The sequence below is a fragment of the Nerophis ophidion genome, linkage group LG14 (genome assembly GCF_033978795.1).
Source record: "Nerophis ophidion isolate RoL-2023_Sa linkage group LG14, RoL_Noph_v1.0, whole genome shotgun sequence".
Classification (NCBI taxonomy): domain Eukaryota; kingdom Metazoa; phylum Chordata; class Actinopteri; order Syngnathiformes; family Syngnathidae; genus Nerophis; species Nerophis ophidion.
Window position 1 is genome coordinate 17,319,679 of NC_084624.1, and position 21,058 is coordinate 17,340,736.

Below are 21,058 nucleotides of genomic sequence, written 5' to 3' on the forward strand. Positions count from 1 at the left end.
AAGGTTACAGTGGGCTAAGGAAAAGCAATTGTGGGCTATACAGTGGGACAAAAAAGTATTTAATCAGCCACCGATTGTGCAAGTTCTCCAACTTAAAATGATGACAGAGGTCTGTAATTTTCATCATAGGTACACTTCAACTGTGAGAGACAGAATGTAAAAAAAAAATCCAGGAATTCACATCGTAGGAATTTTAAAGAATTTATTTGTAAATTATGGTGGAAACACGACAAGTTGAGTTTATACTAAAATGGATACATTGATGATACAGCAGAGGATTGGGAGAATGTCATGTGGTCAGATGAAACCAAAATAGAACTTTTTGGTATAAACTCAACTCATCGGGTTTGGAGGAAAAAGAATACTGAGTTGCATCCCAAGAACACCACACCTACTGTGAAGCATGGGGGTGGAAACATCATGGTTTGGGGCAGTTTTTCTGGTAAGGGGACAGGACGATTGATCCGTATTAAGGAAAGAATGATTGGGGCCATGTATCGTGAGATTTTGAGCCAAAACCTCCTTCCATCAGTGAGAGCTTTGAATGGTTGACCAAAGACTTATTTTCCACCATAATTTACAAATAAATTATTTAAAATTCCTACAATGTGAATTCCTAGATTTTTTTTTCACATTCTGTCTCTCACAGTTGAAGTGTACCTATGATGAAAATTACAGACCTCTGTCATCATTTTAAGTGGGAGAACTTGCACAATCGGTGGCTGACTAAATACTTTTTTTCCCCACTGTAAATGACTGGAAGAAAGTAATATTCAGTAATGAATCGCAAATCTGTAATGGGCAAGGTGATAAAGCTGGGACTTTTTTTGGGTGCCGTTCCAATGAGCTTCATGAAGACGACTGCCAGAAGAAAACATGAACATTTTTACAGTCATTAAATATCTGGGGTTGCATGTCACATAGTGGCCTAGGGAGATGGCTGTTATTGTCAAAAAATGCACAAGTTTACTTTGAAAATGTGGATACTTTTCTTATTTTATCACTCAAAAGGATGTTAGGGGATGATGACATAATTTTTTTTCAGTATTAAAATGCATTTTACCAGAGAGCCAAAACTGGAAAGAAACCTAATGTAAAATACATATGGCCTGCAATTCCAATTTAAATTTTCTGGTGAAAATTGAAGAAATTTAAACTGATCTGTCAACAGCAATCCAAGAAAGTTCGAACGAGATTAATAAAGAGTACTGTTAAGTCCATGTGTCAGAGGGGTGGTGGTGTGTTTTTTGTTCCTTTTTTATGATTTTTTATTTATTTCCTCAGATTTGATTCCATACATTTTTTCACTGTGCTTGATCGAAAAATGAAACTGTTACTGACTATCACAATTTATTTTCTTGATTTATTGTAGTGTTTTTAAAGCAAGAAGGTTGCCATTTAAAATTAATAGTTTTTTGTCATGTCTCTTCTCTGATTTTTTTCTACAAAATCAAACAACTGAATAACCTCCAAGATTGGTGATTACACAATTTTTTCCAGAGGTTGTACAACATTGTTATATATATAATACATGCTAAACTATCTTGGCTTTTAAGGGGTCATATTATATTTTTTGTCTACATAACAAACACTTTGTAGTGGTTTACCTAACATTTAATGGTTGTCCTTTGGTCAAAATTTATCATAGATTGTTTTACATTCCATCTTTAAACCGCTTTCTGACCATCTCTATAGGATGTGCCGTTTTGTGGGCGGTCTTATTTACGTACCTCTACCTCCACTTTGACTTCGTTTTTACCCTGTTAGCTATGTCATAGTTTTTTGCGCTTCAATATGACAGATATAAGTTAGAGCCATATGTCTGCCCCACAACAAGATGACAGAAAAAAAAGAAAAAAATTTTTGACTACTCACACACAGCTTTTTGGGTACAACTTGATCATATATGAAGAAAAATGTCACAAATTTGGTAATGCAAGATTGTTATATAAATATCGCCGCCATGCCCCCATGGTTCGATTAAAAATTTTTGGGACATAGGCAGATCACAAATACAAAAAAACAGGTACCAATAGGTAAGAAAAGTTGTTTTTACATAATATGTCCCCTTTATGGGATAGAGCAATTAGTGTAATATCTCATCGTATATCTCATTAATAATTTGTTCATTATATTTGTGCAATATGCAGACGGGCAAATACAAATGACACAATTAAAAGTGGCCTCCGAGACGGACTTCGTACAGTTTTCATTTGACAATGTTTATTTAGTACAAGACAGTTAAATAAAACATTGTAAAATATATTGTGTTATAGGACTTGTGGAGGATACGAGCTCCATGTGCTACCTGTGAAGGTTTCGATGTCACACCCATGGATGAAATGGTGCAGGTAACATTATGATTTTGAACTTCCTTTTTTATTTTTTTTGAAAAATAATAATCCTTTAATCCCATTGTGCCAATTGAAAGCGAAAGAAAAGATTTGGAGTTTGTGACATTGTTTTTGTGTTTGGGCTGTCTTACCTCCATGGATTATTTTCCTTGCCTTTGTCTAACTTCTGCTGTCAATTAACCGTGAAATGCTGGTTTAAATCACACAATATTGACCACCTTTGTCGACATGCGTGTGTGTCACTTAGTTTGTGTGAAGGGCGCCCAGAATAGACAAAGAATCCCAAACCTCCTGCAATAAAAAATACCGTATTTTTCGGACTATAAGTCTGAGTTTTTTTCATAGTTTCATACTCAGGAGCGACTTATGTATGAAATTATTAACACATTACCGTAAAATATTAAATAATATTATTTAGCTCATTTACGTAAGAGACCAAACGTATAAGATTTCATCGGATTTAGGAATTAGGAGTGACAGATTGTTTGGCATGTTCTATATGTTTTAGTGATTTGAATGACTCTTACCATAATATGTTACGTTAACATACCAAACACCTTCTCAGTTGATTATTTATGCGTCATATAACGTACACTTGTTCAGCCTGTTGAATATATTCTTTATTTATTTTAAATTGCCTTTCAAATATCTATTCATGGATTTGGGTTTTATCAAATAATTTTCCCCCCAAAAATGCGACTTATACTCCAGTGCAACTTATATATGTTTTTTTCCTTCTTTATTATGCATTTTCGGCAGGTGCGACTTATACTCCGGAGTGACTTATACTCCGAAAAATACGGTAGACTACCACAGCAAAAAAAAAACAGGTACCAATGAGTGGAGCAAACAAGCAAAATAATCAAGACAACAACACCTCACAAGGCACAGCCCAAAAAAAATAGTGTCAAGAGGGCCAAAATATGTGCACATAAAAACCTGTCTTTGTCTTTCTGTGCACACACATACTCTGTGTGTGCTCGTGTTGTGTTTCTCTATTCTCTACATTTGCACATTTCTCCCTTTTGATTGGTCACTTTAAATCAGGGGTCTCAGACCAATTGCGGCCCGTGAGACGCTATTGTGCGGCCCCCACCTTAATATGAAAGTTTAATGTTAGTGCGGCCCACAAGTTTTATATGAACGGCGCTTGACAGCGTTGTGTTATTTGGGTACAAAATGGCTCTTTCAACGTTCTGAGTTGCCTACCCCTGCATTAGTGGAAAAGCGGCAAATGAGTGAAAGCGACAGAGACGTTGCCACGGAGACAAGGGTTTTCTTACGTGCCTGGCTGCAGTCACACCGCGACACCTGTCCGTCAGTAATAACAGTCCCCGATAACCTGGACCAATTCAAACCGTTGTTTTTTTTTATTGTTTAATTTGCATTGCCTCACACAATGAACACTACATATATTTCTATACTTTTTTGTGCTCGCTATCCCGGTACTTTTTCTGCTATGATCCACTGACCGCCGTGTTGCTGTTGGGAGAAAAAGCGGAACGACACACATTGCGGAAATGACATTATTCTCAGTGCGTCGGCTAAATACAAATATATTCCACAACCCCAAACATGTATTTTTTAAAGCCTGCAGTGAAGAGAAGGGTTAGTGATGTGCAAAGACAATTCCAGGAAAACTGGGAGATGCAATATTTCTTTGTGGAGGACAGAGGCACCCCGACGGGTCTTATTTGCAGAATGTTGCACAAGGAATACAATTTGAAACATTATTATACAACTTACAACTAGACATGCTGAGGATTATGCAACATTTTTTTTTTTTAACTTTTTTCCCGCGGGCCTGCCTCACCTAGACTCTGCGTCACAGTCTTTTTCAATCAGTTTAATTGTTGCTCGTTATGGTTCTAATCACATCTACAGGTGTTTTCAACACCTTATTCAAATTCTGTTCTTAAGAGTTATGATCTTCAAGGGGTTGAATAATTTTGTCAATGACATATTAAGAGAAATGACACTGTTTGGTATGTTACAAAATATAATGTTGTAATTCAAGTTGCATTTGTCTATTTAATGCATCTTTATTTGATATGACTATAAACAAAATACAGAATAAATGTCCAACTTGCTAAAACACCAAAATTGTGTGGGGGTTGAATAATTTTGATCATAACTGTAGGCTCCATCAAAAGATTAAGGAGTGTGTCTGTTGGCGAAAGTGAGAGAGAGAGCGACGCTGCTGTATATATGACAGATGACAAGGAGTTGGTTTTGGTGGGGTTTATACGGTAGAAAATTACCAATTATGCTAGATAGTAATTATTTTCAAAAGTTTTTGTGGTTACGGCCTGCAAACAGTTTTGCTCAATAAAGTGATTGATGGACCTCCTTTCCTCCTTAAAACTTCCTAAATAGACATTACAAACATTTGACAAACATTATTTTATATGTTGTGGCTGCTTGTCATTCACGTAGTGTCACTCACAGAGTTGTATTGAAAAATCGTACGGACTAAAGTATGCGTATTGTTGGTTGAGTTTTATTTTGTGCGCGACATAGATTTGCTGTGCGTGGGAGAGACGCATGAGCAGTGAGCAACTGCACAGTTGTGCACCTTATAGGGTACACCAGTGGTAGAGAACCTATGGCTCGCGAGCCAGATGTGGCTCTTTTGATGACTGCTTCTGACTCAGGTAAATCTGAGCTGACATTGCTTGAATAATTCCACTTGTAATCACAGTGTTAAAAATAATGTTCAAAATACAAAACATTCTTGTGCATTTTTAATCCATCCATCTGTTTTCTACCACACCTGTTCAAAATGTTGCGTAAATGGTAAGAAGTTATTTATTTATTGTTGGTTAGTGTGGGGCTTGCCCTCCTGGGGGTTCTTTAGACCACCAAGAGAGCCTGTTTCGGGGTTACAATATTGTTTTATTTTTCAATAAGTCTCGCCTTCCCTGCCACATTATAGCAAACCAGTCCCCATGACCTCGCCCCTCAAAACTGGCCTGAGGAAGGCAGATCCTATAGGGACCAACCACGGTGAACAAAACAGATGCCAATGTCCAAAGTGTGTAGTTGCTAAGTTAGCAATGGGTTACTGCTAAGTATGTGATTCAAATTGGGGGCAGCTAAGATTAAAAATGATCTTTTGTCCTTTCAGAAGTCTCTGGATTTCCGGGAGTCCCGGGAGGCGGAGCCTCATCCTCTGTGGGAGTATCCATGTCGAGCTCTCACACAGTCCACGGCCGTAATGACTTTTGACTTTACTCAGTGCATCCCCAAACTGCCTATCAGCTGCCAAGGATCTTTACCGTTCATCAGGTTTGTTCATTCTTTCCTCCTAATTTTCTGAAAAAAACATGCCAGCTATATATATATATATATATATATATATTAGGGGTGGGCAAATTAATGCGTTAATTACGCGTTAACTCATCAATCTATTAACGCTGACAATTATTTTATCGCACATTTGCGTATGTTGTTTACATCTATTATGTTGTTAACGCCTTTTCTTAACAAGATGGCATCTCCCGGATGTACTTCGGCGTCGAGGGGCTCTTGGTAAAGATGGAACATTTGGCAAAAATACCGGACAATTCTGCAAATTTCATGGCTGGCTTACAGCGTGGTCACTCCGGGATCACTTACGACCGCCAGACAATTCTGGATGTGGATAGATCGGGCCGTTTTGGACTGAATGACGCGTGCTTGCTAGACCGGCTAGCTAGCATGGGAATACTTTGCCGGCTACATCCAGCGGCCTGTGAAGCAGCGGAGTATTTGTGTTGTCTGTCTATTTATGACTAGTGCAGACGAGGAGTGTTGGCTGAGTTCTTAACGTTTGCTTTCAGAGCGTGCATATCACAACATACAAGATGCCGTCATGGCGACACAACCTATACCGGGCTACCGCGCATGCTCGTCACTCCTGTTGAATGCTGGGTAGGGTAGTTCTTTTTTTCCCTGGCTCATAACATCACAAATAGTACCATGTATATGCGTTCAGTTTATCAAAGCACCAAGCAAACAATCGGAAAATTCCCATCATATCAATTCCTAGATATGGTCATAATTATTTTAAGTGCACTACGCAGAATAAACACAACATTATTAATATTGCTACTATGGATAATTTGATCAAAAATTCCCTAAAACAGCCCACTACCTATAATACAGGTTTTTTAAACATAAGATCCCTGATAAAAAAATGTTTCTGCTGTTACCTCAGAAATTGCCTGTTCAGATGTTATGATTGTGGCTCAGAGATTTGTATGTAGATTATATTTATTTTCCATAACAAACAGGATAACTTAAATACCCTGGCAGTGGCAATAAGCTTAAATGTTTGTATTTACATTTTTTGAGTTGATTTTCATAAAATATGCTATTTAACTGCTACTGTTTAACAAGGACTGATTTAAATTGTGTTTGCACAACAAATGTTTTGGCGCTTTTGTTCATGTGGAAGAATATGCCAATAAAGGTGCATTACACACTACTTTTGAATTCATTATTGGGCTTTGCGTATACAATGCAGTTAATCGCGATTAATCGGAGAAATAGTGCGATTAACTTCGATTAAAATTTTTAATCGTTGCCCAGCCCTAATATATATATATATATATATATATATATATATATATATATATATATATATATATATATATATATATATATATATATATATATATACACAGGTGCTGGTCATATTATTAGAATATCATGAAAAAGTTTATTTATTTCATTAATTCCATTTAGAAAGTCAAACTTGTAGAATGTATACATTCATTCTAAACAGACTAATACATTTCAAGTGTTTTTTGCCAAAAAGGAGATGATAATAGCTGACAACCAATGAAAACCCTAAATTCAACATCTCAGAAAATTAGAATATGGTGAAAAGGTCAGATATTGAAGACTCCTGGTGCCACACTATAATTAGCTAACTAATTCAAAACACCTGGAAAAGCCTTTAATTGGTCTTTCGTTTTGATTCTGTATGACACACAATCATGGGGAAGACTGCTGACTTGACAACGGTCCAAAAGATGACCGTTGATACTTTAAAGAAGGAGGGCAAGACACAAAAGGTCATTGCCAAAGAGGCTGGATGTTCCCAGAGCTCTGTGTCCAAGCACATTAATAGAGAGGCGAAGGGAAGACAAAGATGTGGTAGAAAAAAGTGTACAAGCAAGAGGGATAACCGCGCCCTGGAGCGGATTGTCAAACAAAACCGATTCAAAAATGTGGGGGAGATCCACAAAGAGTGGATTGCAGCTGGAGTCAGTGCTTCAAGAACCACCACGCACCGACGTATGCAAGATATGGGCTTCAGCTGTCGCATCCCTTGTGTAAAGCCACTCTTGAATAAGAGACAACGTCAAAAGCGTCTCACACATATATATATATATTGGTTTTGTCAAAACCGCTTATGTGGACTTTAATGTAAAAAAAATGAATAATGTTCTCTTTTGTCGGAGAGTAACAGCTTTTCTGTTTTAGGGGCGGACGTTGCCATGGTGTCGCTCTATGGTTAGAATACCAGCTGACCCAGGAGGTCTTTGTCAGTACAGGTCTAACGTGTCCCATCAATGAGCAGGTATGACTGACTCTCTTGTCTTGATGACTTTCAAATGTCATCAGCTGAAGATGTTGATGTCATGTGACTTGCAGGGCGGATGCGAGTGGAGCCGCCACAGAAAACAAGGAGTGTATTTCTTCAGGTCAGGATGGGAGACAGCCGGTGATGACGGTGCCGCCGTGTCTTACAAGTTCACCTTTCAGCCCACTTCAGGTGACATCAACATGGACTTCAGCATGGAGCAGACAGTAAATCGAAATCAGTGACATGTGATGAGCTTCTAAATCCATCTAATGTGCCTGATTATTACATTATTAATCTTTCTGAAAGTCTTAAAAGAAAGCAGCGACAAGCACCTGCCAGCTCATGTACGTTCCCACCCAGACTACGGCACCGCTCTGTAGATTTCTCCGCATTTGATTGGGATTATCAGTAATTTGATGACACCCTTAAAATAAATTAATTGTAATTAGACGTGGGGGAACTAATTGATTTTTAGATGTATCGCAACATGGATATGGACGATTATAAAGTCGATAAGTAAACTTCAATAATCAATTTATTTATTGTAAATAAAGTAATGCAGACATTTGTAAAATTTGGCTGACTGCAGCTCGCCACCTCACAGAGAGATCCAACCAGCTCCTTTATTATAGGGCGCACATTTCCATGAATATAATAAATGTGATGGGAATTTCAGTAACACTTTAATATGGGGAACATATTCTAAGTAACAAAGACTTAAAGGGGAACATTATCACAAGACCTATGTAAGCGTCAAGATATACCTTGATGTTGCAGAAAAAAGACCATATTTTTTTTTTAACCGATTTCCGAACTCTAAATGGGTGAATTTTGGCGAATCAAACGCCTTTCTATTATTTGCACTCTGAGCGATGACGTCACAACGGTAGTCAATCCGCCATTTTCTCAAACACATTACAAACACCAAGTCAAATCCGCTCTCTTATTTTCCGTTTTTTCGACTGTTTTCCGTACCTTGGAGACATCATGCCTCGTCGGTGTGTTGTCGGAGGGCGTAACAACACGATCAGGGACGGATTCAAGTTGTCTTACGTGGAGTGTGCATCGATTAATGTATGTACATTTGTAGCTATATTTGCATCCAGCCTTTCCCTCCACCCACATTTAATGCCAAACAAACACTTACCAATCGACAGATTTAAGTTGCTCCAGTGTCACAAGATGCAAAAGTCCCGATCGTTTGGTCTGCACATTTTACCGGAGATGCTTAGGCAGACATGGCACTCAATCGTTGGTTAGAAGGCGATCGCCGAATAGCGTCAATAGCTATTCGCTCAATAGCTTCAGTTTCTTCTTGAATTTCGTTTTCGTTATCTGCCTCCATACTCCAACCATCCGTTTCAATACATGCGTAATCTGTTGAATCGCTTAAGCCGCTGAAATCGGAGTCTGAATCCGAGCTAATGTTGCTATATCTTGCTGTGCTATCCAGCATTTATTGGCGTCACAGGAAAATGGACAGTGGCTTCACAGGTAGCGAAAATCAGGCACTTTAAAGCCTTTTTTTTGGGATATTCCATGATGGGTAAAATTTTGAAAAAAACTTTGAAAAATAAAATAAGCCACTGGTAACTGATTTTTATTGGTTTTAACCCTTCTGAAATTGTGATAATGTTCCCCTTTGGTAGAGTGCCCGTGCCAGCAACTTGAGGGTTCCAGGTTCGATCCCCGCTTCCGCCATTCTTGTCACTGCCGTTGTGTCCTTGGGAAAGACGCTTTATCCACCTACTCCCAGTGCCACCCACACTGGTTTAACCCTGTGAGACCCAAATATAGAAAAACCTAAAAAAAAATTTAAAAAACATTTGACCTTTCAGGCATTTGAGGCAGAAATTGAAGAGTTTAAAAAAAATTGTTAATGTATGGTTTTAGAAAAATGTTTTAATATTGCAACATTAGGCTTTGATGGGATCACAATTTCTGTGTTTGTACTCACGTTGCCTGAACAACTAAGGGTTCATTTGCAGGGTTGATTGCTTACTTATCCCCATAACAGTATATACCATTAATAATAATCACACGTTAGTTATATTTTCATGAAAATCTAGTCCAATGAAACAAATAAATATTGTTTGAAGGAAACCTTGAGAGGTTGTGTGAGTTCATGGCCAGAAGGTGTGACTTTATAAACAAATGTACAATCAAATAGCCTGGTGAGACTGAGCAATAGGACCCAATGATTATGTAAATGTGGTAAAAAAAAAAAATTATATATATATAATTGATATATATAACAAAGTTTTTTAGGATGGTTAAAGGTAAATGATAAATAAATAAATGGGTTGTACTTGTATAGCGCTTTTCTACCTTCAAGGTACTCAAAGCGCTTTGACACTACTTCCACATTTACCCATTCACACACTGATGGAGGGAGCTGCCATGCAAGGCGCCAACCAGCACCCATCAGGAGCAAGGGTGAAGTGTCTTGCTCAGGTAAGGTTGTAATTTTACAAAAAGGGGTGTTACAGGGCTAAATGTAACTTAGATATTGGGTTTCACTATGTAAAAGCGCTTTGAGTCACTAGAGAAAAGCGTTATATAAATATAATCACTGTAAGTCACTTAATTTAGAGTTATTTAGACTCAAGGGTAACATTCTAAGTAACAAAGACTTAATTTAGAGTTACTTGGTTATGGTAAGGGTTAGTAATGGTGAATATGTTCCCCATACTTAAGCGTTACCGGCTTACTGGTTGTATGATAAGGCATTAATAAGTACTTAAGAATGACTAAGTAAGAGCCAATATGTTACTAAGTTGCCTGTTAATAAGAAACTAATTAATGTTGAATATGTTCCCCATACTCAAGTGTTACCGAAATTTCTTATTACAATTGCACTGTTTTTAAAAGTTGCAAGTGATAAACACTTATTTAGTGAAATGAAAAGAATAATAAAACTGCATCAAAATACATGAATGATGCCTCAATAATCGATTTTTTATCAAATTGTAGCTCTTGAATCCTAATCAAAACGTGACATAGCCAAAGCTTCTCACCTGTAATTGTAATATTTAATACTTAATACACACGATACAAAGCCATGGTGTGTGATATGTATTAAATAATACAATAAATGCATTGTATTATTTAATCCATATTACACACAAAGTCATTGTGTGTAAGAACTATTTCTGCGAACAAACTATTATTCAAACCAAGTCTCTAGTCTCCCGAATGCGCTTAGATGTTTTTACGTGCTTGAAGTTACGGATGTTTGTATTATTCGTATTCTCCCATCCAGTCTGCGGATGTAAGTTAGGCAAAAGTTCTTAAAGGGGATCTGCACTTTTGTTTGGAATTCGCCACACTGTCCTTCGGGAGAGTCTCAAAGCCCGGGAAACAATCCAAGTTAGAATGTTTTGTATGCGAGTGAAAATAAAATTTGCTTTTCACTCTAAAAGTCTACGACTGGTTCTCAAAAATCCTGCGGGACAGATAGTCCGATTTTATCCAAATCACAAGAGTTCTGTTTGCATCCTCCAATCATTTGTGGCAGCTTTGGGGTACTTTGAAGACTGCCAGCAACTTCCAATTTGTCAACAAACCAGAGCAACGCTTACTCCAATCAGCAGATTTCCTGTTGTCATAATTCTGAATAGGTGGATATCTTCACGTCTTCAACTGAAGGGTCGGCACGCACGCGGCACTCATTTTCTCCTAATAGTCCAGCAACAACCGCTCCATCACGACAAACAGGTTCCCCAAATCCAAGATCCTGTCAATTTCGTTGAGGCCAGTTAAATAGTTCCACTGTTTAGATTTGGAGAGCAGTGCAATAAGAGGCAACAAGAAAGTTAAGACAAGACTAAGAAACAAGCAGGAGAGTCGATCAGTGCCAGAGAGAAAGATATAGATAATAAATAATAATAAATAACAATCCTAAATGCGCCAACAATACTACATTTGCATTTCGTAATCAGGATATTAACGTATGTTTAGCGGCACATTGGTCACAGAAAACTTCCCTATGCTGCTCTATTGACATCCTCAGCAGGAAAGCTGCTTTTCCGCCTCTGAGCTTGTCAAAATTAATTATAAAGCATGCCTCTCAGCTTCATAGAAAATTTATGAACACATGAACTGAGAAGTTGGTCAACTTTGACAGCCAATTTAGACCCGTTGATGGCAAGAAAGGCATGCGAAAGATGCACCCATAGCCTTCTTTTGAACCTGTCACGAGGACTATGGGTCATCTTAATCGAAACAGGAATATAGTGGCATCGTAACAGTCGGAATCCAAGTGAGAGCAGACATTGTACAGTAAATATTTATGTTTGCATTGAGTAGCAATCAGTGATGTGGAAGGAAAAAGCGAAAATTGTGATTTGTCAATGAAATGAATGCTTAAAATAAGTAAAATACCCGACCTCGGATAAGCGGAAGATAGATAGATAGATAGTACTTTATGGATGGATGGTATGGTGGATATTTTCAGTTGAGACAATGGATATTTCTATTTATGGTTTAGTTTATGGGCCAAACTATATCGATATATAAGTTTTGGTCCTCATGGTGAAGCCGAGAGCTGGCCCAAGGCATAAGCAAACTAAGTGCTTGCTTAGGGCTCCGCGGCCACTAAGGGGGCCACCTTATTCCGGCCATCTTATTCCGCGTATCCGAGGTCGGGTCGCGGGGGCAGCAGCTTAAGTAGGGAAGCCCAGACTTCCCTCTCCCCAGCCACTTTGTCTAGCTCTTCCCGGGGGATCCCGAGGCGTTCCCAGGCCAGCCGGGAGACATAGTCCTCCCAACGTGTCCTGGGTCTTTCGTGGCCTCCTACCGGTTGGACGTGCCCTAAACACCTCCCTAGGGAGGCGTTCGGGTGGCATCCTGACCAGATGCCCGAACCACCTCATCTGGCTCCTCTCGATGTGGAGGAGCAGCGGCTTTACTTTGAGTTCCTCCCGGATGGCAGAGCTTCTCACCCTATCTCTAAGGGAGAGCCCCGCCACACGGCGGAGGAAACTCATTTCGGCCACTTGTACCCGTGATCTTATCCTTTCGGTCATGACCCAAAGCTCATGACCATAAGTGAGGATGGGAACGTAGATCGACCGGTAAATTGAGATCTTTGCCTTCCGGCCCAGCTCCTTCTTCACCACAACGGATCGGTACAACATTCGCATTACTGAAGACGCCGCACGATCCACTCCTCCCTCACTCCGGAACAAGACTCTTAGGTACTTGAACTCCTCCACTTGGGGCAGGGTCTCCTCCCCAACCCGGAGATGGCATTACACCCTTTTCCGGGCGAGAACCATGGACTCGGACTTGGAGGTGCTGATTCTCATTCCGGTCGCTTCACACTCGGCGAACCGATCCAGTGAGAGCTGAAGATCCCGGCCAGATGAAGCCATCAGGACCACATCATCTGCAAAAAGCAGAGACCTAATCCCTCGGCCACCAAACCGGAACCCCTCAATGCCTTGACTGCGCCTAGAAATTCTGTCCATAAAAGTTATGTACAGAATCGGTGACAAAGGAGTCCAACCCTCACTGGAAACGTGCTAGACTTACTGCGGACATTAACAATTACTTCTTTTTTTTTTTTGCATGTGTGAGTCTGATTGATGATTTCTTCATGATCAAAGATAGATGGTCGGTTCGGGACCCTTTGGGACTGTGACAAGGGGTGGCACTTTTGTGACTTCTGCGGTGCTTTTTTGGGAACTTCTGGATCTTCCACCCGGGAGCCTTTTGGCCATGGAGACCAGCTGCTGGGTCTCTGCAACATCAGAGTCAGTTTGGAGAGACTGGAGGAGATGCGGATGAAGAGACAGGGCTGCCGAGCTGGTGCTGAGCGCCGGGGACGGACAGGCTTCACAGTGTCTTGGTGAATGAGTTGGTATCGGACACCTCGTTCTCCTTGGACGCATTCTTGTTCATCCATGCGGACTGGACAATGGCCGAGAGTTGGGGAGCGGCTGAGGTTGGAGTCGGCTCTCTTGGTTGCTTTGTTGGGTCTGCTCCTGTCTCTGGCCATCCTCCCCCCAGCCCAGCAGACGATGGCGTGGAACACCACAGAGGCCACCACAGTGTATATGTTTTGGATTTTTTTGTTGTTTTACTTTTATGGCTGTATTGTAGACGTGGCTGCTTGCATCAGCTCTGCTCTTTTGATGTTCTTTGATGTTTCCCTATTACACATTATGTGTGCTATGGCTATGAGTTTATTTTCCCTTGGCCTCAGTCTGGACCCCTCTCCAGGGGCCCAGGCTTAGACAGATTTTTTTCCCGTTACCTTTTTCTCACCTTTTTTTAAGGGGCGCCGGAAGTTGGCAGACCCCTCAGTGATCCTGTTCTGTCTCCCTGTAGTTTTTGATCCTGTTCTGTCCCCTGTAGTGTTTGTCAGGGATTATTAAAGTATTTCTGATTCTGATATTTTGTATGCTGTTTTGCAAGACCCGTGTCACGTGACTTCAAACTTGACACCTCATTGGCTGGTTCTGAGAAAGGATCAACCGATTCAGTCTTAATTTACCGGAAGTAAGTATTGCTTTTTGAGGCAGCAAATTTTTACACACTTAATTTTAAAACACCGACTTTTTATGTAAATGGATAATTTGATATAAGCAGTTCACAAAATTTGAATGGAAAAAATTGAGTGTCATAAATTCAGCGTCAAAAGTTGTTGAGTTAATTAACTTCTAGATAATCATTTATTTTGCATCTGGTGAATGTTTATATTAATCATGGAGAAAGCAAACCACTGGTAGGTATTTAAGTTTAGGCATATATTACCATAGGGCCCTTTAGTATTGACATTTGCGTTTGAATTGGATTAGTTGTCGCAGAAGAAAAGGCAATAACATTAAACCTTGCAATGCAAAGGTGATGGCCCTATCCCTGAGAAGAGACTACATGCTTAGCTTAAGGCGAACATTTAAAATACGACCTGCATCTGTTGTCTTTCCAGACACTTGCACACGAACATCTCCTCAGGATGTGCTGGGGACGGCGTGGCGAAGTTGGGAGAGTGGCTGTGCCAGCAATCTGAGGGTTACTGGTTCAATCCCCACCTTCTACCATCCTAGTCACGTCCGTTGTGTCCTTGGGCAAGACACTTCACCCTTGCTCCTGATGGGTCCTGGTGAGCGCCTTGCATGGCAGCTCCCGCCATCAGTGTGTGAATGGGCGAATGTGGAAATACTGTCAAAGCGCTTTGGGCTCCTTAAAAAGGGCTAGAAAAGCGCTATACAAGTACAACCTATTTACCATGTCCTGACTCAGCAGAGACAGGAAGGAGGAATTTAAAATTGATGGTTTAACTTCTCCCAAATTAGGAGTGCCTCATTTTGTTTACTTGACCTCCTCCAGGAACTGCAGTCCTGTATAATGATACTTGCTTGTAATAAAGCAACTTTAGTTAAGTAAAGCATATGTCCGGACTAGGATGACGACCAGAAATACACATCAATCCAAAACATTTCTTGTTTAAAAGTCATATTTTAATATTGAAACATATCATCTATGCATAAATTACTAGATGAGACGCACAAATGGGATGTGTCAATATTAAAATATTATTTTTAATCACTTTTTGGCAACCAAGAATATCCATCCATCCATCCATCCATCATCTTCCGCTTATCCGAGGTCGGGTCGCGGGGGCAGCAGCCTAAGCAGGGAAGCCCAGACTTCCCTATCTCCAGCCACTTCGTCTAGCTCTTCCCGGGGGATCCCGAGGCGTTCCCAGGCCAGCCGGGAGACATAGTCTTCCCAACGTGTCCTGGGTCTTCCCCGTGACCTCCTACCAGCTGGACGTGCCCTAAACACCTCCCTAGGGAGGCGTTCGGGTGGCATCCTGACCAGATGCCCGAACCACTTCATCTGGCTCCTCTCCATGTGGAGGAGCAGCGGCTTTACGTTGAGCTCCTCCCGGATGGCAGAGCTTCTCACCCTATCTCTAAGGGAGAGCCCCGCCACCCGGCGGAGGAAACTCATTTCGGCCGCTTGTACCCGTGATCTTATCCTTTCGGTCATGACCCAAAGCTCATGACCATAGGTGAGGATGGGAACGTAGATCGACCGGTAAATTGAGAGCTTTGCCTTCCGGCTCAGCTCCTTCTTCACCACAACGGATCGATGCAACGTCCGCATTACTGAAGACGCCGCACCGATCCGCCTGTTGATCTCACGATCCACTCTTCCCCCACTTGTGAACAAGACTCCTAGGTACTTGAACTCCTCCACTTGGGGCAGGGTCTCCTCCCCAACCCGGAGATGGCACTCCACCCTTTTCCGGGCGAGAACCATGGACTCGGACTTGGAGGTGCTGATTCTCATTCCGGTCGCTTCACACTCGGCTGCGAACCGATCCAGTGAGAGCTGAAGATCCCGGCCAGATGAAGCCATCAGGACTACATCATCTGCAAAAAGCAGAGACCTAATCCCGTGGCCACCAAACCGGAACCCCTCAACGCCTTGGCGGCGCCTAGAAATTCTGTCCATAAAAGTTATGAACAGAATCGGTGACAAAGGACAGCCTTGGCGGAGTCCAACCCTCACTGGAAACGTGTCCGACTTACTGCCAGCAATGCGGACCAAGCTCTGACACTGATCATACAGGGAGCGGACTGCCACAATAAGACATTCCGATACCCCATACTCTCTGAGCACTCCCCACAGGACTTCCCGAGGGACACGGTCGAATGCCTTCTCCAAGTCCACAAAGCACATGTAGACTGGTTGGGCAAACTCCCATGCACCCTCAAGAGCCCTGCCGAGAGTATAGAGCTGGTCCACAGTTCCACGACCAGGACGAAAACCACACTGTTCCTCCTGAATCCGAGGTTCGACTATCCGGCGAAGCCTCCTCTCCAGTACACCTGAATAAACCTTACCGGGAAGGCTGAGGAGTGTGATCCCACGATAGTTGGAACACACCCTCCGGTCCCCCTTCTTAAAGAGAGGGACCACCACCCTGGTCTGCCAATCCAGAGGTACCGCCCCCGATGTCCACGCGATGCTGCAGAGTCTTGTCAACCAAGACAGCCCCACAGCATCCAGAGCCTTAAGGAACTCCGGGCGGATCTCATCCACCCCCGGGGCCTTGCCGCCGAGGAGCTTTTTAACTACCTCAGCGACCTCAGCCCCAGAAATAGGAGAGTCCACTACAGATTCCCCAGGCACCGCTTCCTCAAAGAGAGACGTGTTGGTGGGATTGAGGAGGTCTTCGAAGTATTCCCTCCACCGATCCACAACATCCGCAGTCGAAGTCAGCAGAACACCATCCGCACCATACACGGTGTTGATAGTGCACTGCTTCCCCTTCCTGAGGCGCCGTATGGTGGTCCAGAATCGCTTCGAAGCCGTCCGGAAGTCGTTTTCCATGGCTTCCCCGAACTCTTCCCATGTCCGAGTTTTTGCCTCCGCGACCGCTAAAGCTGCACACCGCTTGGCCCGTCGGTACCCGGCCACTGCCTCCGGAGTCCTATGAGCCAAAAGAACCCGATAGGACTCCTTCTTCAGCTTGACGGCACCCCTCACTGCTGGTGTCCACCAACGGGTTCTGGGATTACCGCCACGACAGGCACCAACAACCTTGCGGCCACAGCTCCAATCAGCCGCCTCGACAATAGAGGTTCGGAACATGGTCCACTCGGACTCAATGTCCCGCACCTCCCTCGTGACATGTTCAAAGTTCTCCCGGAGGTGTGAATTGAAACTCTCTCTGACAGGAGACTCTGCCAGACGTTCCCAGCAGACCCTCACAATGCGCTTGGGCCTGCCAGGTCTGTCCGGCATCCTCCCCCACCATCGAAGCCAACTCACCACCAGGTGGTGATCGGTAGAAAGCTCCGCCCCTCTCTTCACCCGAGTGTCCAAAACATAAGGCCGCAAATCCGATGACACAACTACAAAGTCGATCATGGAACTGCGGCCTAGGGTGTCCTGGCGCCAAGTGCACATATGGACACCCTTATGTTTGAACATGGTGTTTGTTATCGACAATCCGTGACGAGCACAAAAGTCCAATAACAAAACACCACTCGGGTTTAGATCCGGGCGACCATTCTTCCCAATCACGCCTCTCCAGGTTTCACTGTCGTTGCCAACATGAGCGTTGAAGTCTCCCAGTAGGACAAGGGAATCACCCTGAGGAGCACTTTCCAGTACTCCCTCGAGTGTACCCAAAAAGGGTGGGTATTCTGAACTGCTGTTTGGTGCGTAAGCACAAACAACAGTCAGGACCCGTCCCCCCACCCGAAGGCGAAGGGAAGCTACCCTCTCGTCCACTGGGTTGAACTCAAACGTGCAGGCTTTGAGCCGGGGGGCAACGAGAATTGCCACCCCAGCCCGTCGCCTCTCACTGCCGGCAACGCCAGAGTGGAAGAGGGTCCAGTCCCTCTCGAGAGAACTGGTTCCAGAGCCCTTGCTGTGCGTCGAGGTGAGTCCGACTATATCCAGCCGGAACTTCTCTACCTCGCGCACTAGCTCAGGCTCCTTCCCCCCCAGTGAGGTGACGTTCCACGTCCCAAGAGCTAGCTTCTGTAGCCGAGGATCGGACCGCCAAGTGCCCTGCCTTCGGCTTCCGCCCAGCTCACAATGCACCCGACCTCTATGGCCCCTCCTATGAGTGGTGAGCCCATTGGAGGGATGACCTACGTTGCCTCTTCGGGCTGTGCCCGGCCGGGCCCCATGGGGACAGGCCCGACCACCAGGCGCTCGCCATCGTGCCCCAACTCCGGGCCTGGCTCCAGAGCGGGGCCCCAGTGACCCACGTCCGGGCGAGGGAACTCTGGGTTCATTTTGTTGTAATTCCATAGAAGTCTTTGAGCTGCTCTTTGTCTGATCACTCACCTAGGACCATGCCCCCTGGTAGGGTCTCCCAAGACAAACCAAGAATATATTGATTTAATAAATACATCCAAGCACTTTATTAATATTTATATGCATTAACGAATAACAGCTAATATTTGATGAAGCTTTTAAACAAGAAAGAGGTTTTAACACATTGATATCAAATCACTAACAGTCCTTTACAATCCCATTAATATAATAGAAATGGCCAAATCTTTAATTTTTTGGACACCATAAAGGCTGAAATCATTCCAAACACATCGTTACAAATAACCACAAAAATAAGTGTTTGTACAACAGGTAGTAATCAGTTGTGGACAGACGGAAGTCCCAGCAGTGCAGCTTTAGCAAGCATGCGCGCTCACACGGCAGGAATCTATTTTTGGCAGAGGCCACCTGTCAGGTTCAAACACTGATGACATCTATTAAACAAGACAAGAAGCAAGGAAATAAACAGAGACAGAATTCAATTTGGCTCAATTGAGGAGAAACGTGTCGACCTGTAACCTCTTACAGTGTCACCCACGCTCTGGCGAAAGATTGTATTTATCCCCCTTTATTTGGAGTTTCTCTGACCACACGTCAACAGCTGTTTCTAAGGGATGAGGGTTGCGTACAGTTCACAGAAAAGGTCGTAAAACATTTTAAAAAAGGAGGTGGAAGAGGGGTTAGTGCGTCCGCCTCACAATACAAAGTTCCTGCAGTCCTGGGTTCAAATCCAGGCTCGGGATCTTTCTGTGTGGAGTTTGCATGTTCTCCCCGTGAATGCGTGGGTTCCCTCCGGGTACTCCGGCTTCCTCGTACTTCCAAAGACATGCACCTGGGGATAGGTTGATTGGCAACACTAAATTGGCCCTAGTGTGTGAATGTGAGTGTGAATGTTGTCTGTCTATCTATGTTGGCCCTGCGATGAGGTGGCGACTTGTCCAGGGTGTAGCCTGCCTTCCGCCCGATTGTAGCTGAGATAGGCGCCAGCGCCCCCCACGACCCCGAAAGGGAATAAGCGGTAGCGGTAGAAAATGGATGGATGGAAGGTTCAAAAAGAGGTCGTCTGGAACTTGGGCAGATCCTGCCTTCTCTCTGCTTTGTAGTCCTTGGTTTAAAAAAAAAAAAACAATATCTTTTTTGTTGATTATAATACATGAAAGAAAACAGTAACACCTTCATGTTGCCTCCCACCCTACACAGTGGAGTTTTACGAGCCTTACTCTTGGTAGGTTTCAAAGACAGCTTTTGGTCTTCTCGCTCGGAACTCATTTCAACACAAAGTTTTTGTGATAATTTAGATAGAATTATTCTAACACCACCCTGAAAAAAATGTAATTTTAGACTGATATGTACAAGACTAATGAGACAAGATGACACTTTTACTGTAAAAACAAAGGTTTATCACTTGGAACGTTCAACCCGAGGCCACTCTTGTGGCTGAATGTTCTACATTTTGAAATTAGGAACCTTATGCGACACCCTGGTCATCATTCTTTTAATGGTATTTATTAGTTATTTTTGCATCGGTAATATTTACCTTCTTAACTGGGCCACCACCATGTATTTATAAATGACATGTCATATGTCAACATTGATTGATTGATATGTAAATACATGCCGGGCTAACAGTAGGATAACACTAACTGTGAGTTTATGGTAGTGTGTGAATGATCAATAATACTGGCAGAAAGAGGGCCCCAAAATCAAATTTTACTTATGGCCCCATTGAGTAGGCTGACCATATTCTGAAATCCCAAAAAGAAGTGAATTATATTTAGTGAAGTGAATTATATTTATATTGCGCTTTTCTCGAGTGACTCAAAGCGCTTTACATAGTGAAACCCAATATCTAAGTTACATTTAAACCAGTGTGGGTGGCACTGGGAGCACCCGGGTAAAGTGTCTTGCCCAAGGACACAACGGCAGTGACTAGGATGGTGGAAGCGGGAATCGAACCTGCAACCCTCAAGTTGCTGGCACGGCTATTCTACCAACCGAGCTATACCGCCCCACAAAAAAGAGGACACATATATGCGTGCCAAGGCCGGGACAAGGTGACAATTTGCCAAAGATACTCAAACTTGCTTTATAAATAATATAGTTATTTAAATAAAGCATTTTTTCTCCTCTGTTGACTGCTGTGTTGGCGCTAGGGATTTTTAAAATGGGGTCCCTGGGACCCCATCAAGTCATAAAAATGGGGTCCCACAATACATTTTTGGGGTACCACTTTTTTGTAAGCGTTTTGAAAACAAATCATAAACGTATTCATTATCCTGTTGTATCTCACATTCTATATTGTGTTTTGGAAAAAGGTTGT

At 42.6% G+C, this 21,058-nt stretch overlaps 1 protein-coding gene across 2 annotated transcripts in view; it reads left to right on the forward strand.

Annotated features, from left to right (window-relative positions):
• prmt7 (protein arginine methyltransferase 7) overlaps positions 1-20,867 on the forward strand; it is a 68,799-nt gene extending 47,932 nt beyond the window's left edge. For both annotated transcript variants that reach the window (XM_061919989.1, XM_061919990.1), the window contains 4 exons: positions 2,277-2,351; positions 5,482-5,642; positions 7,827-7,923; positions 7,998-20,867. In XM_061919989.1, coding sequence (XP_061775973.1) covers positions 2,277-2,351; positions 5,482-5,642; positions 7,827-7,923; positions 7,998-8,171 — 507 coding nt within the window. In that variant the 3' untranslated portion in view covers positions 8,172-20,867. The remainder of the gene's footprint in view (positions 1-2,276; positions 2,352-5,481; positions 5,643-7,826; positions 7,924-7,997) is intronic.
• The last annotated feature ends 191 nt before the right edge of the window (positions 20,868-21,058 follow it).